The sequence below is a fragment of the Thermobia domestica genome, chromosome 9 (genome assembly GCF_964235325.1).
Source record: "Thermobia domestica chromosome 9, izTheDome1.hap1.1, whole genome shotgun sequence".
Classification (NCBI taxonomy): domain Eukaryota; kingdom Metazoa; phylum Arthropoda; class Insecta; order Zygentoma; family Lepismatidae; genus Thermobia; species Thermobia domestica.
The window spans coordinates 21,366,981-21,394,470 of record NC_137462.1 but is presented as its reverse complement, the minus strand read 5'-3'; the positions used below and the strand labels follow the sequence as shown (position 1 = coordinate 21,394,470).

The window sequence follows — 27,490 nt, the reverse complement described above, 5'->3', positions numbered from 1 at the left end:
CGGAGAAAACGATAATAGATTGCAAAAAGCGGTTTTCTGCAATGAATTAAGCGTTCCAAGAATGTTTTTCATATTCAATCTAATCTCTAGAAAAACCAGAGAACACCACTTCTACAACTATTGCCAATGTAGTGTCTCAGTGTTACCTTATGCTGTGGCCAAGCAGCCTAAAGCGTTAAGCTAACGACCATGAAGCGAAATCCATTGTCAGTTGCAGTTCTTCTGAAGACAATTGGCATTTTTAGCTGTCTTCAATGCGTCTGTGTTCATGTCCTTGTCGTTTGATTAAGTATCTAGGCACAGACTCTGGCGTTAGGTTGAGGGATACTGGCTGGATCCCTCTGAAGTTTAGTCGAATCTACTCGTTTCTAAGAAAGTCCTCATTAGATGATATATGACAAACCTGAATGGGCCCCTTCAACAATTATTCAGAAATCGGCGACACTGACTAGAGTTGAGCAGAGTTGATTTTGAGTTTAACGTCCCTTTCAGCAGCGAGGCTATATTAGACGTGGACCTATTGCTTAACGTGGAATCCGAACCACATGAGCTTCCACCGGGAATCGAAGACACTGAGTAGAATATTGAAAAAAATTAATTGAAAGACCACGGAGAGAGTGCCTTGATTTTGCCGAATAAAAATATAATAGAGGTCTTATTTCTGGTGGGAAGGGTCTCTGATTTGATCCCAGGCGATGTGACTGTTTTTGAACAAGACTGTGTTCTTCGTTTTTTCTTGAAATTCTCCCTTTTCCTTCCACATTCTCAACCAACTCTCTCATATTCATTCACTTTCATTAGTCATTATGTGCATTAGCCTAAAGGATATAATTGTGTTATGTTAAATTAAAACTCTTTATCGTAGCCGTTAATAATAATAATAATTTCGTATTTTTCAGGTCTGCGATAACAATATTTCCTCAACGAACAGATGGCAAACATGACTTTCGTATTTGGAATCCTCAGTTGATAAGTTTTGCTGGATATAGGCAACCAGATGGCAGTATTGTAGGTGATCCTTTGAACGTTGAATTTACTGAGGTAAGTAGCATTTTTTTTAAGTCCTAGTATAGTTATGATTTTTCAATTCTATGTTGCTGTTTGTCATATGAATATATAATAACAACTATCGTCCGGAATACGTTATAAGCATTATGAGTACATAATACAAAATTTCTGAAATAATGTATCATCAGTAATATGTTCGGAGTATTTAGTTAAGTGTGGAATGTTGAAAGACGGTCTAGAACCTTGTTCCGCCATATTTGTTATGTTGTCTGTAAAAGTGTTTTTTCCTGATCTAGTTTGTGGCATAAATTGTTAATAATTGAAAAAAAAAAAAAAAAACACTAACACAGTTTATTTCACGTATCTAAAATATAAGTTCACTTTCCAGATAATAACAAGACTATTCCTAAGGGGAGTACAGGGGAGTACAGGGGAGTACAGGGGAGTACAGGGTACACCTAAGGTCTTTCCCTAATAACAAACATTAATAGCAAGAAAACTAAGAATGATTTAAGCATGCGTTTTGCAGAAAATAATAGGAAAACTCAAAAAGTTTTCTTTCTAAATGATTTAGAGAATTTCCACATATGCTCCATTAGTTGCCCTCAAGACATCCAAGCGATATTCAATTTCCATATGTATTACTCAATATTTCGGGAGTCACTGTGTCTATTGCGACCCTTATCCTGTTTTTGAGTGTTGAAATATCATGCACAGGTGCTGCGTAAACCCTGTCTTTAACATAATCTTACAGGAAGAAGTCAAGGTTGGTTATGCCGGGGATGCGGCACAGGACCGACACGGCACAGGATTGGCACGGCATACGATCGACAATTCAGCTCAGAAACCTGTTTCGGTCCTGTGCCGTGTCGATCCTGTGCCATTTCGGTCCTATGCCGTGTCGATCCTACGCCGTTTAGGTCCTGTGCCGTGTCGATTCTACGCCGTTTCCGTCCTATGCCGTTTCGGTCGTATGACGGTTCTCTTCTATATATCATCAAGAAAATAATTGTTACTTAATATTGGGTAATTATAAAATAATGCATTTTTTATTATTTCGATCGTATGAAACTTCTGTTTTCGATCCTATGCTGTTTAGGTCGTATGCCGTTTCGGTTCTGTGCCGTGTCGATGCTATGCCGTTTCGGTCGTACGCCGTTTCGGTACTATAACGTGTCGGTTGTATGCCATTTCGATCCTACGCCGTGTCGTCCCTACGCAGTGTCGGTCCTGTGCATGTAACCCGGTTATGTCTGGGGATCGTTGGAGCATGGTATTGGGCCATCTCTCTCATCATCGAGAAATGAACGAACATCAGTACTTCAATATGGAGAAGCCCCGTGCAGTTGAAGGATTACACTTGGTTGGTGTTCCTCTGTATTTAGTTTAATCAATCCAGATTGTATTCGACACTTCTACCATGTAAAATTCTGCTAAACAGGTAAAAGGTAGAGCAATTATATACGGGAATTGATTTCCCCCCATACTAGTTTGTTATGAAACTTCCTGTTATAAATGAAATGGTATAATACAGTTTCACTATACAAGTATAAAATTCACTAATGATTTATGGTAATCGGGTATCCCAAGGTCCAAGAAGTCTAGGAAAGGATCCTCATAGAGGTCCATGCAATCTAAATGGGGTGGATTTATGATTGTCTATGCTCTACGCAAGCAAAGAGAGGTTAGAAATCTACAGAACTCCACGCAAGCTAGGTGGTTGAGGTTAGGATTCCACAGAGCTCCACTCAAGCTAAGTGGTTGAGGTTAGGATTTCACAGAGCTCCACGCAAGCTAGGTGGTTGAGGTTAGGAATCCCACAGAGCTCCACGAAAACTAAGTGGGCAGGTAGCCTTAGAGCTCCAGGCAAGCTAAGAGAGTAGGTTTTGACCAGCCGATGACTGATGCAATATGTGGTGGTTCTCTTAATTTTAATAGCTGCTCCTGTGTAGCAGTGGCGCTAGTGTGCCTTCTCCATGACATGACTAGTGGTGGCACTGGTGTTCCTGTCACCTACCTCTGTAGTAGTTTGTAGTTAGGGACGTACGTGATATTGTTTACAAGTACGTGTTGATTGATTGTAACAATATGCGGGATACTGCGATATTGTTACTTGGACATTTGATTTTGTACAAATAAATATGAATTTTACCATGCAAACACAGAGAAAGTGAGTCTGGTAATATATAAAATGTGCTATAATATGAATTAATAAGTGTTTTAAAGACCTTTCTTGTAGTGTATATATTTGGATGCCGAACAATTATGATCACATAAACTACGCACCAAAAATTCTGGTCTATACGAAAAAAAAAAAAAATGAAACGGTCCAAAAGCTCTTATTATTTACTCGGCCTGTCCGTCCGGAAGACACAAAATTTCAAGAACTACTTGATGGGTTACTATCAATTTTGCCCTGGATGTAGAGGGTGAAAACTTAGGGAATTAAGCTTTTTCATAGAAGTGTAAATCCAGTTGATCTCAAAAATGGACAATCAAAAATTGGTTCCCCATGTATTCTTATGGGGAAAAATGAAATCTAACTTTTACGTCTCACGATTATGCCGGCTAGGCTAAATGAGACGGTGATGATGAAAAATGAAGGAAATGGTAAAATTCAGAAAGTGTGAGGAAACTTGAAAACCCCGAGAAAACGCACGCACACGGTGCTTGTCCACCTCAAAGTTCACTTGGCGTGAGCTGGGATCGAACCAAGGAGAGCATGCACCAGAGGTGAACGGTCTACCACTGAGCCACCGCGCCTCCTATTCCTATGGGAGTTAATTAAGGATATCATCCTGGGTTGCTAGACTACCTGCAGCACTGTTGAGATTAGCGGGTTAGTATAATGCTCAAGATGCAAAATATTAATCTATCAGTGGAATATAACGCTAAAATGAATGTAAATGACATTGTACTAGACAAATATAAAGAATTAAATATTTCTATTTTTAAATATCCATTCATCTTAATTTGAGGTAAAATACTATATATTTAAGACTTATTATTATTATTATTATTATTATTATTATTATTATTATTATTATTATTATTATTATTATTATTATTATTATTAAGAAGTATTCTTCCTTTTGGCAGGTCCTTGGTCTAATGAGTTTTTTTTAGGAGAACAAGTATACATTTATCGAAAACTAAACCAAATTTCTTAACGTGGCATACACTTTGACACTCTTTTTTGTTTAACGGTGCCAGGGTGGCTCAGTGGTAGAGCGTTCACCTCTGGTGCTTGGGGTCCCGGGTTCAAACCCTGCTCCCGCCAAGTAAACTTTGTGGTGGACAAATACCGCGTGCGTGGGTTTTCTCGGGGTTCTCCCTTTTCCTACCACCTTCTTCATTCCACCATTTCATTCATTTCTCATAATCACCGTCACTTTTAGTCTAATCGGCATATCCGTGGGACGTAAAACTCAAATATTTCATTTCATTTTTCTTTCTTGTTTAATACGTGGGTAAAGTGAGAAGTCATCGGCTTTGCATAGACATGCGTTGATATCAATAAACGTTTACTGTTGTTATGTTGGTACATATCTCTCAATAACGTGCGTCAAGTGTCAACTTGATCTACCGAATAGTTTTGTTTATACAGATTTTCAAAAGTGAAATGAAATGAAATTTTTCAATTTAATGTCCCACGATTATGGCTATAAGGTTAAGGGAGACGGATGATTAAAGCAAATGAATGGTGATGGAAGAATTTGTGGAATGAGAATGTATTGGTGGAATGAGAAAGTATTGGTGAGATGAGAATGTATTGGTGGAATGAGAATGTATTGGTGAGATGAGAATGTATTGGTGGAATGAAAATGTATTGGTAGACTGAGAATGTATTGGTGGAATGAGAAGTTTTTTTAGACGATGTTTGATTTTGTTTCCAGTGTTTCTTCTTCTTACGTGCCACGAATATTTTTGAAGCAATGATTTTCAGCGACAGCCTGATATTTTTCTTTATTTTGGAAATCTTACATTTCCATATCAATGCTTAAGAAAGTAATTTTATATTTTAATCTTTGTACACTGAATTCGTTTTTTAATGCTTGTTCCAGGTTTGTATGAAATTAGGTTGGGAAGGCAAAGGAGGGCGATGGGATATTTTGCCCCTTGTTTTATCTGCGAATGGACAGGATCCTGAATATTTCGACATTCCTCCGGACCTCGTGCTTCAAGTTCCTCTCTCACATCCCACGTAAGTTGGTTTGATTTCTAAAAATAGGATAGTTCAGGAGTAAGTACAAGTATAAGGAGGAATCTGAAATATCAAATACGTTATCAGAATGAAAACATTTTTTCGACAACGTTAACTGTAAGTTCATCTTTGACAAATATAGGAAATATGGTATTTTGAAAGTAAGTGGGAAGCACCCTTGTCTCAGTGACACCCACAATATCAATCAATCAATTAATCAATCTCCCACAATGATATCAATCAATCAATTAATCAATCTCCCACAATGATATCAATCAATCAATTAATCAATCCCCACAATGATATCAATCAATCAATTAATCAATCTCCCACAATGATATCAATCAATCAATTAATCAATCTCCCACAATGATATCAATCAATCAATTAATCAATCTCCCACAATGATACCAATCAATCAATTAATCAATCTCCCACAATGATATCATGGGAATTTATTGGAGATTGATTAATTGCTATCTTTGCCAACAAAGATACTACGTAGGGTAGGAATGACTTGAATTGATTTTGAGTTTAACGTCCCGTTCAGCAGCGAGGCTATATGACACGTGGACCTACGGATTAACGTGGATTCCGAACCACTTGAGCTCCCGCCAGGAATCGAACCCGGGTCTCCCGCGCCGAGGGCGCGTTCCGTAGGGTAGTATCTACAGTTTAAATTCTTTGATTAGTATTTACGTTCTTTGTTTGTAGCAAGGTTATATAAAACAGATCAGAACATATAATTTTGATTAATATTAATTGGTGTTTATGGTCTTTGCTAGTAGTACGGCTACATTGTACAGAATCTATAGTTTAGTAGATTATATGGTATATACGTCCTTTGTTAGCAGAAAAATTATATAAGATAGTCCTACACTTTAAAATGAAATCTGAAGCACTGGAGTGCGTTCGATGCTCTACCGCCGGGAATAGAGCCTGGTATATTGTGCATCAAAGGCACTTGGACTAACCATTAGACCAGCAGTGAGGGCAGTTGTTTAGAAGAAACTGAATTAAATCAGTTTTATTCATTCATCGGGAGGAATATAATTTTATTTAACTTACATTTGGTTAAATATATTTGTGAAATGAAATGAAGCATGAACGTAACTCTTACAATGCGAACTCTTTAAATGCAAGAAAACTTTTAAATGCGGAATTACTTACACTTGTTTTGGAGGGTTGTATTAATTATATAATTTGAAATATCTCAACTAGTTGTTATCATAAAGACAAGAAACAAGAAACATGTAGTTATATTTTGTCTGTATTTTATCCTTGAATTAAATTGAATTATTACTTTGGTCATGACGGTGCGGTCTATTGGTAACGGGTCTAGTATTTGTTATTCTTCGTATTAACATACATGAACACTACTTAAGGCAATCGTTTATAAACATATAACAAAATTTACCTTTTTAATTCCACCTTGAACTAATTGGTCAGAGTTTTTTCAGGTGCTTAATAATTTCTTCTAGAAAACGCTGTCCTTTCTAATTCTAACTCCAATATTTGACAATAGAATATACAAGAGCTACTTTTTTAAAATTTGTTTTTGATAATTATTATTCTTCCTTTCTTGCACTTTCTTTGTGATTGTAATGATTTCTTTCAGGTATTCGTGGTTCGAGAGCCTAGGCCTAAGATGGTACGCTCTACCTGCCGTATCAAATATGCTATTCGACTGTGGTGGCCTTGAATTTACGGCAGCTCCTTTCAACGGTTGGTATATGAGCACTGAAATTGGATGTAGAAACCTATGCGACACGCAAAGATACAATATGCTAGAGGTACGTATGTTTAATCTCTTCTACTTGATTCCTCACCGTTTGCAAGAATAAATCTAGCGAATTTCCCGGGATGTTATACAACTCACACGGAAGATTAGTATTGTGGGTTGCCTAAGCGATTGGTGTTTACGCATGTATATTTTACAAATTTTACAGCTCGCTGTCGACTTGCTGCGAATTGCCTTGCACGTTATACAACCCACATAAACGATAAGTATTGATGGTTGCCTAAGGGATAGGTGTTTACGCATTTATATTTTAGAAATTTCACAGTTGATGTCGGCAGATATATCTCTTGCCAATTGCCTTGCATGCTATACAACCCACGTGGAAGATGAGTATTGTGGGTTGCCTAAGCGATTAGTATTTACACATTTATATATTACGAATTTTACAGTTTACTGTCGATGCTTATAATCTTTAATTTAAAGAAGGCGGATGAGTATTAGAAGTCAATGACTATGAAAAGTTGGCGGGAGTAAACGGGAGTACCTTGGAAAAATTCCCTCGGATACGATTTTTCTTCATCAGAAATCCAAGTGTCCGGGATCGAACCCACGAAACCCTCACACCAGAAGTGTGCGCTCAACTACTGAGCCACCGTGTCATACTATCATATTAGAATATAGTCCTGTGTGAGCGGAGTGAATGTTAAGGAACAAAGTTATAGGTGATACGCAATTTATTCTTAATTTTGTAATTTCGATATGAGTTGTACTATTTAGGCTGAATAAAATGATTAAGAATAAGCGATATTAATAAAGTGAAAGATAAAATGATAATATGTAAACAACTTCCATGCTTTAATAAGCCCCATCATGGCGAAATTAAAATACCGTTAATTTTACAGTAATTGTGTGATATCTTCAAATGGATAATCGAAAAGTGAAACAAGAGCTCGCTAGATAATATCATTTTACATGAGACACCGTTATTACAACTCACTTATCTGCTTTCGATTTCCAGACATTTAGAAAATCGGCATTTATTTTCGCGTTTCTAAATGGCTGCAAACGGAAAGCTGCTAGGTGATCGTGATAACAGTATCTGATGCAAAATAACATTGTCTAGCGCGCTCTTGTTCCACATTTCGATTATCTTTTATCTATTTGAAAATATCACATAATTATTGTAAAATTAGCTGTGTTTTAATTTCTCAGTGATTAGGCCTCTTAAGAAGGATTCGAGCCTTGCTATTGCCAATGTAATGCCATCATTCGACCATCCCAACTCAGTGTACAAGTGACGACGCTAGAAGGGGCAACGGGGAGGCCGTCCCCTGGTGATATTCGCAGCCTCCTGCTTGATCTTCAGACATGTAATATAAAATTATCATTTCCGATGTACAAAAGATAATAATAGCACCGTAATTGTCTCTGCCCTACATTTCCCTCCCCCCGAAAGAAATTGGATCTGGCGTCGTTACTGCTATACAACAGTCTGGATTTATTGTAATTAAGTGATCTCTTTCATTTCGTTTGTTTCGAGATAGTAAAATAAAATTGTCAGTTTGCAAATGTTTTGTGGTTGTTAAGAAATAATAAATTGGTGAAGTAAATGAACATGTAATCTGCAATAAAACACCAAATTATCATTGGCTATTTTATATAATTATTAATATTTGAAAAGAAAATGATATCATTTTATATCATGTAATTATAAATTGACTTTTGACAGATTTTTTGCTAAAGTTTAATAAATATTTGGAGGGCATTGAGAGAGGAACAGTTGAACCTAATCTTTCACTGAAGATTGTTCTTCTTTTTCAGACCGTTGCGACTAAACTGGGACTAGATACAAGAACGTGTGTCAATTTGTGGAAGGACAGAGCTCTCGTAGAAGTCAACGTTGCAGTATTACATAGCTTTCAGGTTGGTTTATATTTACAGAGTTTGATGAAATACAGTAAATTAATATATATAAAAACTTAGCACTTGTTCACTATATTATGATTAATTATTTTGATTCTTAAAGTTGTGTTTTGGTGAGTATATTAAAAATTTATACAGTACAGATGATTTTCTGTAGCAAACAGTTTCGCGAAGCAAAAAGTACTAAAAGTATGACATACTAACTAACGATCGTAGAAGAGATTCTTTCTTATTTTCATATTTCAATTCATATTTATTTTATTTTATAGTAAAGATGTATGTAAAACTACCACATACTCGCTCTTTGACATAAGTTTTCCTACGAGTATCAATGAGCGTACCATACCAGATGTCACCTTCGGTTCACCCGGTGTGCGTAGTTTAAATAAAATTTCCCAAATCTAGGGAAATTTTGTAGATAAATTTAGCAAAACGGGAAAAGGGAAATTTTTCTATAAAACTTGAACATTCGGACAAATTCTTGCGCTGACTGACTGACTAATATAAATGCCTGAATTGTTCTTTGTTCTTCAGAAATAAATCAATACACTAGCAATAATTTGTTTGTGCCTGTTCAAAATAAAAACTTCCCCATTGTTTGCTGAGTGTATTTCTCTGTATTACTTTTGCAAAACAAAAAAGTGAAGGAAAAAGTAAAACACAAATAAATAGAAACAAAAAGCAAATGAATAAAACAAATGTGGTTGGTACTTCCTTTAAAACAGCTAAATTAATCTTATCATATAATTTCTATCATAGGAATTGGATAGTAAACAAACTAGGGAATATTTGACAAGAAGAGGGAGAACTTTCTCAGTCGAGGGAAATTTTCTTAAGGGAACTTACGAACACTGGGTTGACCGTGGAGATTACACTTTTCCTAGGTGACCTCACGGACTGATAAGAAAACTATTTCTATCAAGGATAACCATGAATTTTAAGAGCTAAAACCGGAACACCTAGAAAAAGAAGTTCTCTCTCTTTTCACATGCATCGAGTTGGTCATGCTTGATAAAAAACTTTTCTATTTTATTCTTGAAAGAACTTCCGTGTGCTTCTTAAGGTATTATCAAACGGCAGGTATATGATACATCTATGGTATTATCAATTCCTACAGCCAGATCAACAGATATTTTACTACAACATGTATTTTATAATCTTTATAATTTACAAAGACTAATTTAAACTAATCAGCACCTGTGTCTCTTGAGCAGTTATGCCAGAACAAAATGTTATAATGTATGGTAACTAAATTTAAAAGATGCTCTAATTTCTATATACAGCTTAACGTTACAGTGATAAGAATGTTATTAATGTTTAGACAGTGATTTCCCTCATAAGCTGCCAATACTGATTAGTTTGAATTAATCATTGTGCTATAGCAAGTTTAATCATGCCTGTTGTTCTGTATGGTTGCGGAATATGATCTCTTACTCTAAGGAAAGAACGTAGACTGAAAGTATTTGACAACAAGAACCTGAGACGAGTATTCGGACCCAAGAGAAACGGGAATGGAGAATGGCGGAAACTTCATAACGAGTTACTACATAACGTATACTATTTACCAAACATTGTTAGAGTCATTAAATCTAGGAGGCTCAGATGGGCAGGACATATAGCCAGGATGGAAGAAAGTAGAAACGCTTTCGAAATCTTAACTGGAAGACTAATCGGAAAACGACAATTAGGAAAGGAAGACGTACGCGCAGATGGGAGGACAATATTAAGATTGATCTAGCAGAAATAGGAGTACAAAGTAGAAACTAGATAGATCCAGTTGGCTAAAAATAGAAGTCAGTGGAGAGGTTTTGTGAACATGGCATTGAACATTCGGGTTTCGTAGGCCATAGAGTTAGATAGTTAGTTATAGTAAATCGTAATGATTATACATATTGCAGTAAAAAAGGGCAAATTTCCTATTCCTTTTTTATATATAAATGGGAACAATATTTTGCGTTCTTAAACCGGAAGAATTCCGGACATATAGTCATTCTGTTTTCACCCTAAACACCCTGTTGTCACATGAATGACCCCATGTTAAGCAAAGGCTGTTACGGTAATTGGACTGTACTTTTGTCCTTTGTTTATTATGTTTTCGTTATTATCGTGATATCTGTCTCGACTTGTAATAATGTGCTTCGTTTTACTTACACAAATTATATGCATGTTGCTGAGAAAGGTATTCACGTTTCATTGTATTAAATTCATATTGTTTCCTGCAAACTCAAAATCAGCAGCCTATATTAGCAATTGGTTGATGCTTTTCAGTGGTAGTTCTCAGTTTCTAATTCCGATTGTTCTAATTTGCACATTCTAAACTGACAGTTTTAAAAAAAAAGTAACGATATTAAAACAGAAATTTCAAAACAATAAGACAGATTTCAAACTGTTTGCAGCTTTGTAATTATTTTAAAATTACACGTTCTTTCTTTGTATTCATTCTTCTGCAGGATTTCAAATTTTGTACATCATATCTGCAAAACTATCTCAAAAACTCTCTTACAATCGAAAACAATTGAATTAGGAATTAGATTTCTGGGTTGTTAGAATCTAAGGCCATGTTAACCCGTCACACATATGAGTGATGACGTCTCTCGGCGATCGCACTGCTCAGGAAATTGGAGAGGAAGAAAGGGATAGGGAAGGAAGGATGCGGCCTGGGCCTATTGTCTTAGGTACCATCCCAGTATTTGCCTGGTGTGAATGAGGATATCTGAGGAAGAAAACCTTACTCAGGATGGCTATACTCAAAAAACCTGTTTCACTTTTTCGACCGAGTAGTCCCACCGGGAAAACATAAGTTGGAATGTAATATCATCTTTTCAATTGTTCTATATCTCTGGTGTGAGATATTTGGTGCAACTTGAAACTATTTTCTCTGATTCAAAACTAAGTTCTGTTTATGAAATGAACCATGCAACAACAATGTTAAACAATATATTATAATTATGTTGGCAACACTGATATTCTTGATTTAATATTACAGTGAGTTTAATAGGTTTTCATAAATTTAAATACTTTTGTTGGTTCTCCCCCGCTTGTATAAATTTCTTCTGTCTGTCATATTAAACATATTACTTCTGGGACTTCCTAGGGTAAAGTAATTCTTCTCTTCTTATCGTAGTTTGTTTGAAACTTTCTTGCATGGGGATAAGGGAATTTCTGAACTATTTGTTAAGTTACTTGTATCCTATGTGGAGTGGTATCATGTATTCAGCTCTGTTCACTTTATTTCTCTTTTCTCTCTCTTCCGACGTGCAGGTTTAGCAAATCATTCAAATAATGATTTTTATATCTTGAAAGCATTTCTGAAATCACCCACGATATTTCTGTTCCTTAGTCTTTTAGGCTCAATCCCGGAAAACGTTTTCCTTTTTTTCAAATCAATTCACTGTATTTCTCCCTTATCGTTTTATATTTTGTATTTTTGCGATATGAGAAAGAGATTACACATTCTTCGTGTTTCGCACCTATAATTGTTGGTAATTGCGAGAGGTGATCAGAAAGTAAGGTTACAAACTCTGCAGTGGAACGTGTATATATTATTTCATGCAACCAATACAGACAGCAGATAGGTACATACATTAGGTTATTATACGATGTAGCGTTCGTACCGGTTGAGACATTTATCGCATTGAGGGATGAGTTTGAAGCTTCTCTCCTGGTAAAAATCCTGTCCTTGCGTGTTCATCCACGTTGTCGCGAACCTTTTGACCTCATCATCTGAAGCGAAGCGATAGCATCCTAGGTGCTGCTTCAAGTGCAGAAACAGGTGAAAGTCGCTTGGACTGAGGTCTGGGCTGTAGAGAGGGTGGTCGATGATGTCCCAGCTGTGTTCAAATTTGTTGATGCTGTATTGAGTAGGCCACTGCGCTCCTCGTCGCTGACGTTTTTCTCTACCAACCACAAACTTTGGATACCATTCTGCGACATACTGAAGAGACATTACAGTCCCTCTTAAAACCTCTGCCAGCTGCCGGTGAATTTCAGCCGCAGTTATATTTTTCGTCTACAGAAATCAAATAACTGAACGGACTTCGTTCGCAAGACCAATTTTCCAAACGAGTCGTCATTTGTGTTTACATACAGCTAGTGTCGCAGGTAGAGGGTGGCTGAAACTCTGCACAGTTGCCAACTCCATGTATTAAAATTACCACACACTCTTCATTTCTCTATAAGAGACGAAACTCTAGATATATCGGCCTTATAAACTTAGTTTCTGATCCTTATTCGTACATGTTTCTGTTCTCGTATTTGTCATTGTTCACATTGTGTGAACTCTGAAGCTGCCCCTAATCTTGCCCACTTATGCCTATTTATTAGTTTTCAAATCCCGCTTATGTTTTTCTGCCCTGACATCCTGTACGTATTCCACACTTTCCTCGTTTTTTTTATTTTGTTTCACAGTATCGCGAATGAGTACTGACGTTCCGTCAACATTCGTGGTGTGAAACGTTCTTTCTATTTGGAAATAAGATGAAGTTTCCTGAATCTGATATTCATTATAATTGTAGATGTTGTAAATTGTCAAAAAAATGTTTCAAACAGACGGACATTTGAAGAGAATTAGTAATTATGTTCTAGTATTTAAAACTATGATATGCATAAACAAGGGAACTGTCAAAGACCTACTCTGTTCGTATCTCTGATGACAGATGTCAGAGTGAAAATGGTAAGATAAAAGAGCTTTCGGGAACGGTAACGGATAGCAGCATGTATCACTGTCTGTGGTAATAATCACAGATCCTTTTAAGAGACGTTTCACTCCTTCTCTAATGTCAGGAGACTTAATAAACTGCAGTGTTTTCAGTGTAAGATATTGGCTCTGTATAAAAGTGCCATTTTTTGTTCTTGTAATCACGTATTTCTTTCCTTTGTTTCTTGTATAACACTGTACCACTACTTTATATGTCCTGTACGGTTCACGTTTCACCGATTCATGCTATTGAGAGTGACCCAGCATGCGAAGCACACTTTCATCCTTAACCTGTATATAACAATCTACGTTGGCTGAGAATTTACATTGTCAGCTATTCAATTATCACAAACACAAATGAATTACTTGTATGAAGGTTCTACAGTCTTTCAATAGAGTCATCAGTGTTCTCAACAACTCGTTGCTAGCGATGTGGAAGTCGTAGTATCCCTGTAGAAGCATCTGTTTTATTTATGGTTCCGACGGAGTAGTCTGTTCTTGCACACAGAGAAAAAAAACAACGTATATGGCGTACGTAAAAACGTAGGTTACATGCATAAATCATGTACTTTTTGGACTTAAGGTACGTCTATAGGTAATATTCTGCAATAAATATACAACAGAAAACGTATGTTTTATAATACTTTCCGTATAAGTGTTACATCTATACATACTTTCCGTATAAGTGTTACATCTATACATAACTTTCCGTATAAGTGTTACATCTATACATACTTTCCGTATGTGTTACATACATACATACTTTCCGTATAAGTGTTACATCTTTACATACTTTCTGTATAAGTGTTTCATCTATACATACTTTCCGTATAAGTGTTACATCTATACATACTTTCCGTATAAGTGTTACATCTATACATACTTTCCGTATGAAACAATGAAATGTATATAGGCGGTAAGGATCTCACACACGGATGTATGTATGCAACATATAGATGATTATGTAATATACGGAAGACTGTTAACATTCTGCAGCAACATGATGTAATATCTAAGTGGGAAAAACAGTACATATGTAGCATATGGATAATGTGATCTCCGTACAATTTTCCGTAGTAAACATATTGATACCGTATATTTGTACAACATACTGCTGTCCGGATAACGGATTTTTGTCAGCGCAGAACCTCGAGAATAATTCGATAGCGGATGTCAGAAAATGATTCCTTCATCTTGATGATGCGTGGGTCCAATCGTACAAATGTCAGCTCAAACGTCGATCCAATGAGTGCCGCCATTACAGATAATCACAGTGAGAAAAGTTTATGGAAACTGAAGTGTGAAAGTTGTGTACGATTGTAATGGCATTAGCCTAACGTTTACTATACCACAAGGACAGCCTGTCAATGCATAATATTCCAGTTCATTTTTGAAGCGTAATCGACGACAGCTTTGCGAAAGAAGATGGAGAACTTTCCACAGAGCCCTTCAATCATTTTGCTGATACTACTCAGATGAATGTGGTACAATCTTTAGATGATTTGTTTGGTCATAATTGTTAGAAAGTGTTCTGAATCCACCATATTCATAGGCCTAAAATCCCTCTGATTACGATTTAATTCCAAATATGAAGGAACCATTTCGTAGCATTTGTTTTCGTACTATTCTCAAAATTCGGCACGCAGTAAATCGCTCCGTCAGAACGTTCAACAGAGTAAATACTGCTACAGGAAGACTACAGTTGGGGAAAAAAAATATGGACACAGAAGATCCGCAAAATACCGAACACACACACACACGAATGTACGAGTACACCTAATATATCATTAAAATAACGATTATTTACACACGTATCCTTATTAAATACAACAAATAAACTAGTAGACCTATTTAACATGAATATATTAAATACTGTAAGGTGTCAGTACAAATTAGTATATTTTGATATTTATTTTCAAGAACTGAACATCCTTTGAAAATCCGCGGGGGGGGGGGAGGAGTTGGTGCAACTGTCCACCGCTGCGGGTGCCCATTGCTTCCACAGCACTGGAAACGAGATGTTAACAATTCTAGCAACTTCATTAAAGAGGTGAATAACTTTCACGAAACTATCTCTTTTTGTTAGTAGTAATTAAATAGTTGTCACTAATAAGTTTTTCAACCCACACATTTTTACATACAATATTTGTTTTCTGGTAGTGGTTATAAATTCAAGTCCAAGCTATTGTTTTATTTGTTTTGCAGTCTAAGAACGTAACAATTGTGGACCACCACACAGCAGCTGAGTCTTTTATGAAACACTACGAAAATGAGCTGAGATTAAGAAATGGTTGTCCAGCTGATTGGGTGTGGATTGTCCCTCCTATGTCTGGCTCAGTAACTCCTGTTTTCCATCAAGAGATGGCGCTGTACTTTCTTAAACCATCGTACGAATATCAGGTAAGCTTTTTTCACTTGTTTTTTTTTTTTTCACAAGTAATTATATCTAATGCCATGAAGGTCAAGATTTTACTTTAAACAGTTCACTTCAATGATTCGTCGGCTTAGGAATTCATTTTCGTAATTACAGCTCGTAGCGGACTCAAAAAGATCTTTGCAGGCGGCGGATGTCTTCAAGATGACTAAATGTAGGCTTAAAGTAAGGAGTTTCACAATAAATCAAAATGGAGTAGTGCAATATCTTTATATATATATATATATATATATATATATATATATATATATATATATATATATATATATATATATATATATATAGAGAGAGAGAGAGAGAGAGAGAGAGAGGCAGTGGCGGATCCAAGATATGATCAAGGGAGGGGCTAAACCATAGTTTGCCGCTTTATCCAGTGCAAAACAGGATTCAAGTCCATTTTATCCAGTGTATACCTGAGGGTCAAGGGGGGACTATAGCCTCTATAGCCCCCCTTGGATCCACCCTTGTATATAGGTATATAAAAATATATCTTTTTTGGTGGTGGAGGGTAGTTGCCTCCATCGATCTTCACTGGATACGCAAGTGATTACAAAACGACTAAATCTAACCTAATTTAATTTTAATAACAAAACCTTTACCGTATTAATTACTTGAAATATGGATGGATACTACGTAAAAATAATGAAAAATGACTCGAAGCATTCGGAATGAGTGTGTGGAGAAGAATGGATGAAGCTGACAGTGGCTGACAATGGATGATGGGTTACAAACGAGAAATCAATGAGAAATTGTTAACAATAGTAGGGGAGAATAGAATAGTTTCAGGTTTAATTAAAAGGAGAAGAAAAACTGAATGGGACATTGATTGAGAAAAAAAACTGTCATGAGGGATGTGCTACAAGCATGCACGCTGACTACGTGGGTGCTCCGGGTCTCTAGCACCCACACAATAAATATTTCTCACTTGCCATTATAAAAAACAAAAGCAATTAAAACACTGAGATGGAAGTTAAAATGTCTAACTTCTAAAACATGATTGTTTGTTTCAAATGTGTTTGTGCAAAGGAACCCAAGCAACACACTCCCCCATTCCTTGGCTGTCTCTGGCCTAGTCACAGGTAGTCCCTTCAAGAATAAGTAATAAATAAATAAATGGAACTATATTGTGAACATAGCTCTTTATGACAGTATTCATAAGATTTTAACTAAAAGGAAATCAATCAAAAAATACCTAGACTCCCCTAAAAACATATAACACGGCCAGCCATTGATATGCACCCACATAAAGTTTGGAAAGTTGGCGCCGTTGACTATAAGCTGTGGTGGAACGTGTGAATGAGGGGAAATAGGATACAATTGATGTATAATATTAAATAAGAAAATTCCTACGTCAAGAGGAACAGGATATCTGAAGGCTGTAGTGCATGGAAGCTTGGTAAATGACCTAGTGGTGTTTACAGAGTACTTTTTCAGGTTGATGACAATAAAAATATAAATATTGAATACTAAATACAGTAATTATAACTAGGGATGGCCACATTTTTTCGAAAAATACTTTTTCGAAAAAATGGCTTTTTCGAAAACGAAAAACGAAAAACGAAAAATTTTTCGAAAAACGAAAAACGAAATTTTTTTCGAAAAACGAAAAACGAAAAATTTTTCGAAAAACGAAAAACGAAAAATTTTTCGAAAAGCGAAAAACGAAAAATTTTTCGAAAAACGAAAAACGAAAAATTTTTCGAAAAACGAAGAACGAAAAATTTTTCGAAAAACGAAAAACGAAAATTTTTTCGGAAAACGAAAAACAATCGAAACAGAAGGACAAAGTTTGGAGATATAACACGAAGGGACGAAACGAAACTGAAGAGAAATTTGTAGTTGCGAAAGAGCAACATTTCTTTCCCTGCCTGGTTTGATTGCAGTTGTAAACAAAAGAAAATAAACGCATCATTACATACAGATAAGCTTTACTCCTGAACTGAAATTGAATAGTATCTTATTTCGCTGATGCGACGTGTTCTAATCGTAATAGCTATTTGAGACTGCTTTTATCTCGTACTCGCCTTTGCTGATACGGTACGTGGTTTCATATTCGCTGTGACTGCATATTTTGGTAACAATAAAAGATTGTTGTTTGGAGAAAGGACACGTGTCCTACGATATCAACACTTCTGATATGTTTATTGGCCTAGTGGGAGAAGCATTAGTTCGTTACGAGGAATACCCAACCGACGTTCATTATATCAGTTACCAACGCAGAGCTTGTTTCAAACTAACTGCAAGAAGATATTTTCGGGAAGTATTTACAATGGGAAAGTCGAATATATGGGAACATTTCACTCGTGAAAAGGGTGGTGTTTCTTCAAAATGCGATTACTGTCAAAGTATTATCCACAATCGAAATTCAACAACTGGCTTGTGGTACCATTTAAGATCACGACACGTTGGTGTTATACAGGAAACATCAAGACAGCAGTCACTGGAAGAGATTATTGAGGCCGAGGGTGATCCAGAGATGAAGCCACAAAAGAAACAGAGGTAAGTGGTTGTATATAGGGTCTACATATCTATTGGTGTCATTTGAAGCTTCTACCTTCCTCCCCGAGTGGGGTAGATAAGATTTATTTAGGGGACACTCATGTTTAACACTCTTAGGGTAAAAATGAAAAATAACGTGACACGAACACACTTAGTGGACTATTTATCTTTACACTCTTGTAACTTTTAGAATAATATTTTTAAAAAAAGGCTGAAATTTTGTTACAAACTAAGGATGCTACAGTATCACGAACATCCACAAAGATCCAAATGTTTTAGGCTTCTATAACAGTAATTAATAACATGGACGGGCATGCACATCCACAGTACATTAGTGTTACATACTATGATCATGATATGATTTATTTCAAATAAATAGGTACAAAAAGTTGTCATCATAGGTATTCTGCCATTATTGGCAAGTTACTTACCGCAACTGAGAAGCTTCTATGCTCCTTAGTCTTCATGTAAGGGGTTGCAATTTGACTTTTTTCCCGAAAGATTTTATTTCGATAACTGCTTGGATGAGTATCATATCCAACAACATAGAAGGTTTTCAACGGACGTAAAGATAATAATGCAGTTTACAGCAATTTGATATCTCAAACTGATCTGGAGATATGATACACATCGGTAAAGTTTGCAACACTGGTTAAAATTATGTAATTGCAAGAATTTATTGTAATTACAAGTACCAAAATCTGTTTCTGTAATGTTATAAAAGCAAAGAGGATCAAGATAATTACAAACAATCCCCAAATACGTCATTTTTAGGAGTATCGCTATCAGCATTCACGTTTTTCATACCCCCTGAACGATTTGAGATATCAAATTGTTGTAAAGGCTCTGAGAAGTTTACGTCTTTTGAGAATCACCTACGTGATTAGACGTTCTATTTATGTAAGAAAGTTTTCGAAAAAGTCTAATTTTCAATTTCTTGTATTCACTCGAAATAAGCCATGGTCATAGTATTCGACACTAAGGTACTTCGAGTTTGCATTTCACCGTCTGTCTCACTTGTATTCATAGACAGATCAAGGGGGGGAAGGTCATTCACCTCCCTGAGTTTCACAGTCACCAGTGCTGCAAAAGTCGGTGAGAGAGAAAATAGAATCTTTCACTACCTTCTTTCCTCACCGTTGAGTGCGTCCTGAATCCGCCTCTGCTTTTATTAATACTATTATCAGGTTTCTGAAGTTTAGATGCTTGTCATATTGCAGCGTCCTTAATATGAAACACTGGATAACAAATTTGTGTTGTAAGTTATCGTTTAATATTTAGATTTGAGATATGTAATAACATGGCATAGTGCCGTTAAAAATATAACTTTATATTATGTTGGCAACACTATTAATTTGTTGGTACTGCGGAGTTTATTAGACAGAGTTTCCTTGTTGTTGTTTGCATCTTACAAAATTCCAGCCATTTTTATCAATTAGTTTTAAAATTACATGGGCGCAGTGGCGTATTTAGGGGGGTGGCTTCCGGGCTTAAGCCCCCCCGAAATCTTACTTAGTATAGTAAAGTAAATGAAATATCTTGCAGAATTTTCACATTTCCAGGCAAAGCCCCTCCCGAAACAAAATCGTAAATACGCCACTGCATGGGCGTATCAAGATCAATGGTCCATCTCAAATTTTTATACTATAAAGTGAAGAAGTTCTATTATATATAATATAAGCCTAAGTAATCATTTTTTTTTCTTTCTTTAAATGTAAAATCTCAAATGATTGTTGCGTTTCCTTCGTTTAAAGAGACCCAAGATATTTTTCAAGTGAAAAGAAAACATATAAATAGAAGAATTGCAATCTAGTTTTTATTTTAAGCTTAACACCTTGCAAATGTGTTCCGATGATGATGAGGATATTGGTTCTGGTTTAGCGTCCTACTCAACTATAGAGACGTGAACTCAGCGTAACATGAGATACAAACCACTTGAGCTCCAGCCTGGAATCGAATCCGGTCTCCCGAGCCGAAGACGCATACGTTAAACATATAACCACGAGGGACCTCGAATGGGGCTGCGTAACTAAGGGAGATGCTAATGAGCAAAAATAATGGAATTAAGAAATTTAAAGGAAAGGGAAGAACCCGGGAAAGCCCACATGCACTGTGTTTATCCAGCAAAAATCTATACAATTAGCGACGACGCCAAAGAGGGGAAGGGGTAGTTCTTTGATGCAACGCTACGCCCCGACTGCCGCCTACAGACCTATTGTAATGTAGGCTAAACAATATCAGGATTATTTGATAGTCCCAAATTCATCTGTGCCTGAGTGGTTGATGGAAGATAAGAGACTCTAAAACACAGTTTCAACATAAATAGAAATTGAAAGCTAATTATGAATATTTATTAACGTTTATTTGTGAATGAGTAAACGTTTAAAACATAACTTTGAACACTTCTGGTGTAAGTTAAAAGCACTTTTTTAATTTTCTACTTTATTTTACAAAGGTAAACAAATATTTTTTCCTAATTCTGTACCGAAGTGCCATTTCTCCCTCAAAACCTGTGCCCCTCAGTCAGTAGCGTAGCCAGGATGTGTGTTTGGGGGGGAGGAAGTGCTGTTATAGGTACATATAGAAACATTACAAACAAAGAAATATATAAACATAAAAATATATAAAAAATTACAAACGTCAAAGTACCAAAGTACATTGTCGGACCTCTTTGGGGGGGGCCCTCTGGGCCCCCCTTCCCTACGCCACTGCCCTCAGTTGTATAGAACTATCATTTTTGCTGTACAAAACATAGATCCCTCACCATCACCAAAATTTTCTCTGTCCCTCTCTTTGCCCCTTGAAGAAATTAAAGCTGACGTCGTCACTGACCTTATACTTAACATTCATTATAATACACGATTTTTTTTTCTAATAGTCAACTCAAAGGTTGGTACAGAGATTGCCGTAGTTGCGAACAGTAGTTTTGAATATTTGATAGCATGAAGTAATTATCGACTAGTACTACAGGTTTCAATGTTTTAGTTAGTGGCAACATGGCCACATTGAGTAGGGACCACTGGTTGGTCCAAGTTTATGAGCAGTGATCCTAGCCCCCAATCTTCCTGTAACTTACAACTGATATATGACCAGTCAAATTTTCTTCTGATTTAGGCGCTAGTTGTAAAAATGAGGCGCCAACTCAGAAACTGCTGGCAGGTAAAAATTGGGAATACTAATTTTTAAAAATAGCTTGGCGCCCGGGACTTTTCGTGAAACTACTATATATATATATATATATATATATATATATATATATATATATATATATATACAGTGGTGGATCCAAGGGGGGCTATAGCCCCCCTTGACGCTCAGGTATACACTGGATAAAATGTGGTTCACTCCTGCTTTACACTGGATAAAAGGGCAAAGTATGGTTATATAGCCCCTCCCTTGGATCCGGGATCCGCTACGATGTATATATATATATAAATGAAACTACTTTCGGAGAGTCTCGTCTACTATCTTTCAAAGTAAAATTTAAAATGATGCTACTGGACAAATTTAATAATGGAATTACGTGCATAGTCCATTGGTTATATTTTAAAATTTTGGGGTACTTGTTTCTAAAAGGTTAATTTGTTTTGGTTGATTTATTTTGGTATGAACGTAAAATGTAAGGCAAAGTTTCTGACAATCTATGGGGAATTAAGGTGAAACAAAAGCACAAAATCAGAGTATTATTCCCATACTCAGAAATAAAAACTCGTTTACTTATGACGTTCTGTAATAAGAAAAAAATCTTTGCTGCAATTTCAGTTTATTACTTTGGGTGTCGCGGATGACTAACTCAAGTAAAAAAAATCTGTGATAAAAACAGAACTATAATATGTGAATTATGCTACCACACTTTTTTTTAATTTCTTAATGTCTGAAATTACGTGTTATAGCTAGGGATGGCCACATTTTTTCGAAAACGAAAAATTTTTCGAAAAACGGAAAACGAAAAACGAAAAATTTTCCGACAAACGAAAATTTTTTCGAAAAAACGAAAAACGAAAAACGAAAAATTTCTCGAAAAAAGAAAAACGAAAATTTTTTCGAAAAAACGAAAAACGAAAAACGAAAAATTTTTCGGAAAACGAAAAACGAAAAACGAAAAATTTTTCGAAAAAAGAAAAACGAAAAATTTTTCGAAAAAACGAAAAACGAAAATTTTTTCGAAAAACGAAAAACGAAAAATTTTTCGAAAAAAACGAAAAACGAAAAACGAAAAAACGAAAAATAAAATTTCCGAAAATCGAAAAACAGACTTTTCGAAAAAGGCCATCCCTAATTATAACGAATGAATGGCCTAAAATAAAATCTTACCCAAACAAGAAATTGTGCATGGCAAGGAAATAACGAAAGGATTACGGTACCCAAGTAACACTTATAGTATGGTAATGTTAGTATGTTCGTATGCCCAAGCTTAAACGGTGTGTTAGTGAACTCAAGTGTAGAAAGGGCATCGGTGGCTCAGTTGTAGATCGTTCACCTCTGGTGCTTGGGGTCCCGTGTTCGATCCCAGTCCCTGCCAAGTGAACTTTGTGGTGGATAAACATCGGGTTTCCTCTGGGTTTTCCGTTTTCTCCCACTTACTTCATTCCACCATTTCATTCATTACTCATCATCACCGTCTCTGTTAGCCTAACCGGCATAACCGTGGGACGTAAAACTTAAAGATTTTATTTCATGTTTCATTTTCAAGTGTAGAAAATCACAAATAATGACAGTGGGCGAAAAATACACTACGCGAATTAGCCATTTGACCAGTTATTGCCCTTTATGAATTGTAATGAAAGTTTACGGATTACAAAAGAAAATTCTACTAAATAGGAACTTATTCTAAATTTGAAATGAAGAAAAAACTGATAATTCACTTGAAAGTATGAGAGAGAATTTTGTTCACGAATGTATATTTTTGAAGTAATTTACAACCTACAATTCTTTTTTAAAAAATTCTTGGTTACTTGTTTTTCGTAGGAAGCAGCTTGGAAGACTCATGTGTGGCGCGAGGGACGAGATGTTGCAAGAGGCTCGAAGAAACCAAACAGAAAATTCCATTTTAAACAAATTGCCAGGTAGGTACAGACACTTTTTTTTTTTTTTTTTTTTTGGGAAATAAATGCTTATGAACACCTTTAGATTTTGAGAATTACCTCTGCTTGGAATATTAATTCGTACGAATCACAGACGCCAACGTTTATTGGTACTTTTTTTTTTTTTTTAACAGGTACTGACGGGATCGGGTTAACATACTCTGACTTTCTACGCTTTAGTTTCGAAACCACCACTCCTACCTCAAAAAGTAGTGTAATACTATTTTCAGTGTATATCTACTTACCGAATTTAAAAGTTGTGTTATTCATTCTATCCCAATACATGCATTTTTTAAAACATTTTGATCAAGCAATTAAATGTCGACTGAAAGCAGAGAATTCGTGTTATTGCTCGATTCAAAAACTTCTTTTCGGCGCAAATTCTGTCTAGAAATTTGAACCTTAAAATATATAAAATGATAATCATGTATGTTGTGCTGTATGGTTTCAAACCATGGTGGCTTATTCTGAGACGCAGACTAAAATTGTTTCAGAATAAAATCCTGACATGATTATTCAGACCCAACAGGAGCGGGAATGCAGGATGGCGGGAACTTTCACAACGAGGAACTACATAATTTATACCGCTTACCAAACATTGTTAGGGTCATCAAATCTAGGAGGCTCAGGTGACCAGGTCAGGTAGCCAAAGTCTTAACTGGAAGACTAACCGGAAAACGACCATTTGGAAGACTTAGCCACAGATGGAAGGACAATATTAAGATATATCTCGCAGAAATAGGAACACAAAGTAGAAACTGGATGAAGTTGGCTAAGGATAAAAGTCAATGGAGAGCGTTTCTGAGCGCAGCATTGAACTTTCGGGTTCCATAGGCCAGGTATTTTAAAATAAAAGACCGAAGCGAATATTTACACCCAAGAGGAACAGGAATGGTGAATGGTGAAAACTTCATAATGAGGAATTCCATAATAATATATCGGTTACCAAACACTGTTAGGGTCATCAAGTCGGTTGGATTTGGATTAAGCACTCCTTTCAACATCGAGGTTATATGAGACGAAGAGCTACGGCTTAACGTAGAGTCTGAACCATATAACCCTCGACAGTTAATTGTAAAATACTTTTTTGTGTGTGTTTTATGTTGCAATTGTTTTTAACACCTTGTCTGTCACCATGTATGCTGTATTTTGTCACTAATGTGCTACCAGCTGGAGTTCCCCGATAATATTTTGTTTTGGCCTTTGTTTTAGGCATATGTTTAACTCTGTGTATGATTTCGTGTACACGAGGTGTGGACATCAAATTTTTATTTCTATGCCATATATATGGAGTTGTATACATACATACAGCATAAAACAAACACATCAGAAGTGAAAGGAAATCATACACGCGGCACTGGACAGGAAAGGCATGTGTATGAGATTCCATACACATGATAATCTACTTATGAAACGGACCCAATTTCCAACAAAATTATTCTACGATGCTATGTGAAACCATATGTGTTTGTTATATGTAAATTCTCAATACATTAGATATCTTCCGTTTTCTTCCTCCTAGAAATCGCAAGACTTTCGTATTTCCTCTCAGAAAAGTCCGGCAGCCCTAATTCCGGACTTAGGTTTTTCGTTATTTAAATATACGTATCCCTAATTTTAATGCATGAGAAAAGGGGGATATCCGGCCGATATTTCCCCCTTTCGGTAATTTCCGACACTAAGTCAGCAATGGCTAATATTCATGATTACATCATGAAAATAGAGGAAGAATACAGAACTGAACCTTTATTCAAGCACTGTATGGAATTTCACAGTGTAAAATAGATGGTACTCTGTAAATATTCACTATAACACAGTAAACGTAACAGTTGTAATTTCAAATCAAGATTTTCAAATTGAATCAATCGACTGGCTACTAAAAGATTTTTTTTCCGTTGGCTTCGAAATCCGTTAAACTATATACATAAACTTTCGGAGAATAAAATACGAATGAATGTTTTAAATCGACATCTGCTTCACTACTTTTATAACTGGTCTTTTTTGAAAAAAATATAAACTGTTATCTCGAAAAATTACATTAAAATATATCGTATATGATTTTTAATCTAAAAAACCTAACTTTTTCAATCTAAAAGCTGGAAGCTTCTGTTCCTGACATTAGTGCTTTTATTAGTTCACAGTAGCTTCTGTTCCTGACATTGGTGCTTTTTTAGTTCACAGTAGCGTCTGTCCCTGACATTAGTGCTTTTATTAGTTGACAGTAGCTTCTCTCCCTGATATTAGCGATTTTATTAGTTCGCGGTAGCTTCTGTCCCTAATATTAGTGCATATATTGGTTCGCAGTAGCTTCTGTCTCTGTCATTAGTGCTTTTTTACTTCATAGTAGCTTCTGTTCCTGACATTAGTGCTTTTATTACTTCATACTATGGCATTAGTGCTTTTACTAGTTCACAGTGGCTTCTTCCATGACATTAGTGCTTTTACTAGTTCACAGTAGCTTCTGTCCATGACATTAGTGCTTTTATTAGTTCACAGTAGCTTCTGTTCCTGACATTAGCGCTTTTACTAGCTTACAGTAGCTTCTGTTCCTGACAGTAGTGCTTTTATTAGTTTACAGTAGCTTCTGTTCCTGACATTAGTGCTTTTACTAGTTTACAGTTGCTTCTGTTCCTGACATTAGTGCTTTTATTAGTTGACAGTAGCTTCTCTCCCTGATATTAGCGATTTTATTAGTTCGCGGTAGCTTCTGTCCCTAATATTAGTGCATATATTGGTTCGCAGTAGCTTCTGTCTCTGTCATTAGTGCTTTTTTACTTCATAGTAGCTTCTGTTCCTGACATTAGTGCTTTTATTACTTCATACTATGGCATTAGTGCTTTTACTAGTTCACAGTGGCTTCTTCCATGACATTAGTGCTTTTACTAGTTCACAGTAGCTTCTGTCCATGACATTAGTGCTTTTATTAGTTCACAGTAGCTTCTGTTCCTGACATTAGCGCTTTTACTAGCTTACAGTAGCTTCTGTTCCTGACAGTAGTGCTTTTATTAGTTTACAGTAGCTTCTGTTCCTGACATTAGTGCTTTTACTAGTTTACAGTTGCTTCTGTTCCTGACATTAGTGCTTTTATTAGTTGACAGTAGCTTCTCTCCCTGATATTAGTGATTTTATTAGTTCGCGGTAGCTTCTGTCCCTAATATTAGTGCATATATTGGTTCGCAGTAGCTTCTGTCTCTGTCATTAGTGCTTTTTTACTTCATAGTAGCTTCTGTTCCTGACATTAGTGCTTTTATTACTTCATACTATGGCATTAGTGCTTTTACTAGTTCACAGTGGCTTCTTCCATGACATTAGTGCTTTTACTAGTTCACAGTAGCTCCTGTCCATGACATTAGTGCTTTTATTAGTTCACAGTAGCCTCTGTTCCTGACATTAGCGCTTTTACTAGCTTACAGTAGCTTCTGTTCCTGACATTAGTGCTTTTATTAGTTTACAGTAGCTTCTGTTCCTGACATCAGTTTATCACGATCAATCGAAATTATAATATGATTGAGACGGTGTTAAAAGACGAAGGCTAAGATACTAAAACCAGATACAGAATACAGAACTGAACCCCTAATCAAGCAATGTATGGAATCTCACAGTGTAAAGTAGGTGGTACTCTGTAAATATAAATTAAACATAACTTTCTTACAAGGCTGTCTGTATTCTTTATTATAAATTAACGAGAAATGTAACAGTTTCGGAGTTAATTTATAATAAAGAATACAGACAGCCTTGTAAGAAAGTTATGTTTAATTTATGTTTAAGATGGACACAAGGCCTTTTTATAAAAATATCTGTAAATATACAATATAACACAGTAAACTTAACATTTGTAGTTTAACATCATGAGTTTCGAACTGAATGAACTGCTATAGATTTTTACCGTTGGTTCCGAAAT

General features: G+C 36.0%; 1 protein-coding gene across 1 annotated transcript in view; it reads left to right on the top strand.

Annotated features, from left to right (window-relative positions):
• The window catches only part of Nos (Nitric oxide synthase), a 560,518-nt gene that overhangs the window by 414,142 nt on the left and 118,886 nt on the right, over positions 1–27,490 (top strand). Inside the window, exons 5-10 of the mRNA XM_081770724.1 lie at positions 900–1,041; positions 5,073–5,212; positions 6,831–7,005; positions 8,775–8,876; positions 15,778–15,972; positions 23,474–23,571. Coding sequence (XP_081626850.1) covers positions 900–1,041; positions 5,073–5,212; positions 6,831–7,005; positions 8,775–8,876; positions 15,778–15,972; positions 23,474–23,571 — 852 coding nt within the window. The remainder of the gene's footprint in view (positions 1–899; positions 1,042–5,072; positions 5,213–6,830; positions 7,006–8,774; positions 8,877–15,777; positions 15,973–23,473; positions 23,572–27,490) is intronic.